The sequence below is a fragment of the Brassica oleracea genome, chromosome C1 (genome assembly GCF_000695525.1).
Source record: "Brassica oleracea var. oleracea cultivar TO1000 chromosome C1, BOL, whole genome shotgun sequence".
NCBI classification, from domain to species: domain Eukaryota; kingdom Viridiplantae; phylum Streptophyta; class Magnoliopsida; order Brassicales; family Brassicaceae; genus Brassica; species Brassica oleracea.
In genome coordinates, this window is record NC_027748.1 from 33,491,451 (window position 1) to 33,499,793 (window position 8,343).

At 36.2% G+C, this 8,343-nt stretch overlaps 1 protein-coding gene across 1 annotated transcript; it reads left to right on the top strand.

Annotated features, from left to right (window-relative positions):
* The first annotated feature begins 4,524 nt into the window (after window positions 1-4,524).
* On the top strand, window positions 4,525-6,604 carry LOC106303098 (zinc finger protein WIP4-like). Its single transcript, XM_013739458.1, has 2 exons — window positions 4,525-5,185; window positions 6,173-6,604. The coding sequence occupies exons 1-2, from the start codon at window positions 4,544-4,546 to the stop codon at window positions 6,602-6,604; spliced, it is 1,074 nt and encodes a 357-aa protein (XP_013594912.1). The 5' UTR covers window positions 4,525-4,543.
* The last annotated feature ends 1,739 nt before the right edge of the window (window positions 6,605-8,343 follow it).

Consider the following 8,343-nt stretch of genomic DNA (forward strand, 5'->3'; position numbering starts at 1 on the left):
CAAAGAAAATAGATTTTTTCTTCCACCGCCACATATCATGATCTTCTTCGTACTCCTCAGCTGAAACAACATCATCCTCATCTCCTTCACTCCTCTTTCTCTTACTCTTCTTAGGTAAGAGTTTTCCAAAATCGTTTTTAAAGTCCCTTATACTGTCTAATATTTCTGAACCGCTCTGAATCCTCTTTGCAGAACCAACCTCAACCGTATTGTCAAACCATCCTTTCTTTCGTCTGTATGGATGACTAGGCATGAGCCACCTCCTGTTCTTCATGTATACATGTTTACGACTGAACTTTAGCCACCTATGTGGTGTATCCTTCCCACAGACATTACACGCTTGCTTGCCCTTCACTTTACAACCAGCTAAAGTTCCTAAACCAGGGTAATCTGTGATACTCCACAGCAACATGGCTCTAAGAGTGAAACTCTCCTTCTTAAAGGCGTCATAAACTTGTATACCTTCTGTCCACAGTTCCTGCAAGTCTTCCATCAATGGTTGTAGATATACATCAATATTGTTGCTAGGTGCGGTTGGGCCAGGAATTAGCATGGTCAACATAATGTTCTCGGACCTCATACACTGCGTTGGAGACATATTGTAGTTGACCAAGAGAACAGGCCATGTGCTGTGGTTGGTGTTCTGGATGGAGAATGGATTCATGCCATCGGTTGAAATACCTAGTCTTAGGTTTCTTGCCTCAGCTGCGAACGCCTCAGCTGCGAACCCCGGCCATTTGTTGTTTATCTGCACCCAAGTCAACGAATCCACTGGATGTCGCATAGTTCCATCTTCAGAAGCATTAGTGGAGTGCCAACACAACTCCTCAGCCAACCGCTTTGATCTAAACATTCTCCTGAACCTGTCTTTGATCGGGAAATACCTAAGCACCTTAGCAGGAACCCCTTTCTTCTCCTCACCAGATTGCTTATCCTTCTCCCATCTTGATTCACTACATCTTGGACAGCTGACCGCATCTTCATACTGTTTTCTATATAAAATACAGTCATTCTTGCAGGCGTGGATGACGTCGTAGCCAAAACCAAACTGTTTCAGAAACTTCTTCACCTCATCAGTAGACTTAGGTAGCACATTTTCAACGGGAAGCATGTCATGAACCAAGGACAGTAGCTGATCAAAATAGTTCCCAGACATCCCACTCTTCACCTTTATCCTGTAAAGTCCCATGATTGCAGCAACTTTTGAAAATTTCTCACACTCCGGGTACAACGGAGTTTCTGCATCCTCTAACTTCTTTCTGAACTCAGCCTCTTCTGGACTGTCAGGCCCCTCAAACGCTCCTGCATTCTCTTGTTCAGCAGTCTCATTGCCTTCACTTGCCAAGAAAGTCGTTCTGAACAACTCGTAAGCCTCATTTTCAGATGAGTACACATCAGCTGACTTATCTGGTCTTGTCTCCCCGTGTTTTGTCCAAAACACACAACTCTTGTACTTCTGATCCATTCCTCTAATCACCAGGTGCTCCAAAACTGTCTCACAAGCTTGATGGCAGACATTGCGACAATCAACACAAGGGCAGAACATTTCAGCTGGATCTCCTAAACGTCTTGATGAAGAAGACACAAATTCACTAGCTCCTTTCTCATACTCAAGGCTATTCCTGTCATGTAGAACAAATGAGAATACAACATTCAGTCTACCAAATAAATGAGATCAACACAAAACAATTTCTAAAAGATAGTGAAGTGAAGTTAATACCTTGGTAACCAGACCCACGATTTATCCATGTTACCGCTCCGAGCAATTGTACATACAAGACGCTCACTTTATCAACCCAGAAAACCAAAACAGAACGAGTTTTGTAAATAAAAGATGATAGTGTCACTTGTTTTTACCTTTCGATAAAATCTCTTCAATTTTGCTTCGAGTCAGCTACAAAATAAGAGAATTGTGTTAAAATAGAAAGAAAAAAACTAAGTAAAAGAGAGATGAAAAGAAGAAAATGGACCTTAATCCGAAGATCTACAAACGAAATCCTTCCTGCAAAATAGTATACAGAAACGCATCAATTGACAATGCAATAACACTAGAACATATATAAGAAAAAGAAAATCGAAATATAATCTGATGGGTTAGTAAAAGCGAACTCACCTTCGACGGATTGGGAATGGATTACGACAAGAGAAGAGGAATTGAAAATGGATTCGACATTACGAGAAAGTGGATTCGAGATGAGAAAAGGTAAGAGCTTAGGAATTAAAAATGAAATTAGAAGTGATAGAGATTGAGATTGATTCTTTCCAGCACAAAAGAGGCAAGGAGATACGAGAGAGAGGGAAGATCGTAACCCTAATAATTTGGGTTTTTTTTTCGACACTAATCTTGTTTAGGAGCCAAAAATTTACCAAGTGTCCCGGGTATAACCGCGAAACTCAACCATAACACTTTTAATCATTTATTGCTATTATTACACTCCTATTTCTTCTTTAACATACACTTAATTTTTTTTTTCAGTTCACAACTCTAACATAGCGTTTCGAAATATACAAACGCTATCTTTAAAACCCGCGTATATCAAGCATAACACAATTGAAAAAAACGCTATTCCGGTCTGCTATTAAAACCCATTTTTCTTGTAGTGGCTTGTGGAATTATAACTCAAACTAATTATCAAACCAAAACATTAATTATATGCGAACAATACAACATTGAACCTAAACATCTTATTAATCAAGTTAAACCGATCAATGATCTTAAATTATTAAAAGGACTCAAAACACTATGTGATATGTATTTTATGTTAGCCATAATAAGTTTTTTTCTTAAACATAAAAAAGAAGACTGCAATGTTTTATTACTTTATAATGTTATACTACATAGTTTTCGTTTTTAATCGTTGGATAAAATGTAAAGACAATTAATTTTTTTTATTCTTCGTCTTTGAATATCCAATTTTTATTCCTAAAACCCTATAAATAGTTCGATCTGTATAGGAACAATAATTAATTTTCGTTACCAATTTTATGGTAAAAAGAGGAAGACCAATGTGATCTAATTGTAAGCATTAGTTTTTGAATGATTATTATATTAGAATACTTGTATCTTATTTAACACTGATCCTTTTTATTAACCACATAGTTTGACTGAATTCTTTTGAATCAAATCATGTATATTAATCTCCTCGCTAACATATGAATTCGAAGATGTGATTTTGAGGTAAATTTGTTGTGGAAAGACCCTTAATTCGCCAATAGAACCATACATACACTGGGTTTTAACCCTGAACCGATCTTAGATATCCACTATTTTGTGACAAGAAAGTTTAAATAATACTTAATTGCTAAAGCTTATGCTTATAAAGATTTAATACTTAAATTTATTTTATTAAATACATGCGTGAAATTCGAGTCCCAAGATAGTAAGTCTCATTTCCCTTCTTCGAACTTTCTCTTTGTTTCTTTTCTCCTTACCATCTTCTCGTACCCATTTCCTATAAAATATGATATGCTATTTCCACGGCTTTGTCACATCGCAAACATGTGGTGTATGTTGGAACTGTTTTTTGGACAAATGGCTATGGCCAATATTCCGGTGAATTTTTCGAGCAATTTGATTGTCGAAATGACCGGATTGTGGAATCGTAGGATTCATTGTTATGAGCACTATGGTATAGTGTAATCATATATCAAAAACGAAGTTCGTTTGAATGAGAAATGAAAGTCTAAAATAGATTATTTGTAAAATATCTATATTAGAATTATGAGGTAAGAAACCTCTTGTGTTTAAAATGGAGAAGTTATAACAAAGTTATAAAAAACTTTGTAAACAATTTGGTGTGTTAAGAAAAGAGATGTTTGGGCTGGACTGAGATTTATTTGCTTAGCCCAAAGTCTATTGCTAATTATCTTACAAATAATAAAGCAAAAGATCTCTTTGTCTCTCGTCTTTGACTAACGTCTTTGACCAATAATGAATTTGATTTTGGATTCAATGCTGTAACATATGGAGAATCAATACAGCCCATGATTTCATAATCATGATAGAATCAAAATTAAAATCTCCATTTAGTGCTTTGTGATGCACGTTATTTTATGAGGCTATATAAAGCCATGCTCTTCTCATTCTACACATATTGAATACAAACAAAACCACTTTCTCCTATTTTTTCTTTTTGTGTCTGAGAGTATAACATAGAAATAGGTTCGACAGGCTTTGGTTCTCAAGTGCTGTGAGACTGAAGATATAGGCAGTTGTATCCTGGGATTCTTAAACGTATCAAACCGGCACACTACGGGCGTTTAAAGGATTAAGGAAAGAGATCTAATCTCGACTCTGCTTCAACCTAGTTCTTTTCAAACTACGGTATTATTTTGTTGTATTTTTTATTCATGTTATTTGTAAATTTTTTGTTTTACATATCAAATATGCCTATCTAGTAAATTTGGTGCATACAGTGTATACACTCATAAACACCCACGCATTAATATAAACATGCATATCTAGCTCTCTTTCCTCTCATAAAACAAACTATCATCTTGATATCGTTCCCTTTCTTATTTTCTCTGTCTTCTCCTCAAAGTAATGTCTGATCCAGCTTGTATCTTCAGCAATGGATTTCTTGATAACTATGACTATAGCTTCAACTATTCCACTTCTCTCTCACACATCTACAACTCTAATGGCAGCTTCTACTCTAGCAATACCACAAAGATAAACCCTAATTCTACATCACCTGACTCTCCTCCACTTAGAGAAGCTCTTCCTCTCCTAAGCTTAAGCCCCATTCATAAGCATAAGGCAGCTAGTGTTTCTCACCATGAATATTATTTCATGGAGACGACTGAACAATCTTCTACAAACTTTCTTGATCATGATCTTGGTCAGTGCCAAGAAACTCAGCATCATGATGTGACAGTGGATCTTCATCTTGGGTTAACAAATCTCGGTGGCGACGCTATTGCCTGCGGTGGTGGTGGGAGCAGCAGCAGCGACGCTATACTTGATTCTACAGACCAAGAGCATCATCATGATCTTCATCAAGATCGTCATCAATATCCAGAAGTAGAAGTTACACTTGTTTCCGATCATGATGGTCATGGTGGTGTACAAAGGGGGATTCATCATCACTATTGGATCCCTACTCCTTCTCAGATTCTGATGGGTCCTACGCAGTTCTCTTGTCCTCTCTGCTTCAAGACCTTCAACAGATACAACAACATGCAGGTAAGGATATACTCATCCAATAAACCTAACTCTAGTTAGTTCCTGCTTTCCTAGAATAATTTTAAAGATTTGATTTTTTTTTCTTTAAAAACGCATCTCACTTTATTTACTTCGTATTTGGTTATTCTAAATAGTGTAATATTCTCGTTCCTTTTTCTCAAATCTTCATCATGAGAACATCTCTAGTACACACTACGACTTTTTAAAATAACTGTTACTACTATAAACTTGAGAATAACGTTTCACTTGATGGTACAAGTCATCAGATGTACGATAATGGATTGATGGCTATGAGAAGATCAACTAAAATCAATCAATGGGTTTAAAATCAAGATGATCTTCTTTAACCAATAGTCTTTTTAGACTGACTGACTCCTTATAACCCTAAAATATGATTAATCTTCCTCTTCCATTTTTGTTCTTTCTTGATTTTCGCGCAGTTCTACTACACAACACTCATTACCCTAAAAAGTAAAAGAAAGTGAGGGAAGTCATTCAATTTTTGTTTTTGTTTATTTATACCTATTTATACATTTACATGACATAGATTAATTTACTATATATTTAATTCCTATTAACCCTAAGCAATCATAGGTGGCTAGATCTCAATCTCATAAACATTTTTGTGCAGATATACACAAGAAAATACAATCTGGTAGTACATGTATCAGTATTACTAATATGACTACCGTAAAAGCTACATAAATTTATACACTGTTGTGTCTAGAAATATACGAATAAACTGATAAATATCTTGAATTATATGAAGTTTGTGCAAGTCCTAATCTTACAGCTATTGCACTGATCTTTTTGGTCATTGCACAGATTTACATTGTGACAGTTGCATTTCGAGATTAGTTAATTAGATTTGGAGTAACTGATTTTTTTGTTTGAACATAAAACCAAATAAATATATAAGCTGCTGCCTATAACTTGAAGTAATTAATGGGTACTAACGTTACACATGTTTTTATTTACCGGAATTAGATGCACATGTGGGGACATGGCTCACAATACAGAAAAGGACCGGAGTCACTAAGAGGGACACAACCAACCGCGATGCTGAGGCTATCATGCTACTGTTGTGCACCAGGCTGCAAGAATAACATACACCACCCGAGGGCAAGGCCGCTCAAGGACTTCCGTACGCTTCAAACACATTACAAGCGGAAACATGGTGCGAGGCCCTTTGCTTGTCGTAGATGTGGAAAGGCTTTTGCGGTCAAAGGAGATTGGAGGACGCACGAGAAGAACTGTGGGAAGCTTTGGTATTGCTCATGTGGATCGGATTTCAAGCATAAGAGGTCGCTTAAGGACCATGTTAAGGCATTTGGTAATGGTCATGTCCCTTGTTTTGGCAATGATTGCTTCGGCGATCATGAGGACGAGGCTGCTTCTGATGTCGAACATCAAGAGTGATGGTGTTTTATTTTTGGACATTTATTTATGAGAATAGTAGAAGCCTTTACTGTTCTAAAGTCTTCGTTAATATGTTTATCGAACGTGTCTTATTTCATATAACTAGTATAATTTGCTTTGGTTATCCTGAGTTATTTTCCTACTCGTAGATGTAACGGACTCAATTTGTTGAATTCCACGTGCATCAGTACTCTTGTATATCAATCTCTAGAATTTAGAATAGAGACTGGTAAAAAGTATACCAAAAATCAAGTATTTTGAAATTAGTCAAAAGTTAAAACTATGAAAAGTAGCATTTTTCGTGGTATTTTGGTATCTTAAACTACCATTTGACCTGCAAAACCTTTAAGGCATCATTAGCCATTCTTACTTTACATATCACTGTATCTCTCTTTGTTAAGAAGTTTTAGTTAGTTATCCTTTTAGTGATTTTAATTTGTAACATTTTAACCCATACATCATGAAAAGTAAGATACACTTGTTTGCTAAATTATGAATATAATAATATGTCCCACGGACAAATCAAGTGTCTCTCGTCAATATATAAATGCATTGGCAATCTTCCACTATTGATATAGTTTTGGGGTGTGAGATAGGTCATCACTAATAGAATATGATATCAAGAAGTCTAAATTTTCAAGAAATCAAACAATGTTCCGTAAATCTCCGCCAATAATTTCATAATTGTTATAAAAGATAATTGTTATAAAAGAGATGCTTTATTATTACTCATGACCAGAGTTCTATATTTATACAAGTATTAGACCGTCTTATTTAGACCGTCATAAGAGAAAATGAAATCATATTCTTAACAGGAATAAGAAATAATACTTATCCTAAATACATAAGGAAAATGATAAACATCAAGTATAGATAAATGTAAACTCTCATTCGCCTAAGTTATTAGCGAATGGGCCGGATGGATAGCTGATGGGCCGGACGGTTTGGGCCTGATATGGGTCGATCACCACTTGGTTTATAACACTCCCCCTTGATCGACACATCCGGTTCAGGGCTTGTAACATGCTTAATGTTGCCTCAGTAAAACCTTTCCAGGAAAACCCAGTGGGACAAAACCATGGATAAGAAAAAAGAGTACAACACATGAACTCCCCCTGACTTGTACCCCCGTGTATGTTCTTCAAGTTGGTGCATGGACAATTTGATAGTTTAGCTTCATGGGCGTCAAGTCTTGAACTGGTCCTTTAATTGGCACGTCCCAAACTGATAGATAAATTTCATGGACGTGTGGTTGGTGTAGACATGGTGAAGAATTCGGCTGACATATCATATGACTGAACTTGTAGTCCTTTGAGCTTCTTGAACATTGATGTAGGAATAGCTCTTGCCAAATTGTAACTTGGGTTATCTTATAACTCTCATATCTTCTGGAACTTCATTAAGACATGGTCAAGACGTGCATCTTTGTAGCTGACCACTCTATGTCCTGGTCGGACGGATGGCATGTTGGAGATAAACATAAAGATAGCTTAGGATTTAAGTTACACCAATCCTAATGAGTATAGGATTGGAGAAAAGGAACTATGTATTCCTAATGAGTTTAGGAATAATAGTCTCTATATAAAGAGTTGCAAGAGTGTGAGAGTTCTAGAGATTGTGTGTTTTGTGTGCTTAAGCTTTGAGTGATTCTTAAGCTAATAAAGAAGAGTTTCTTTATATCGAGTTCATACAATCTTTAGACTTATATTTGGTATCAGAGCCAAACCTGATTGAGAATC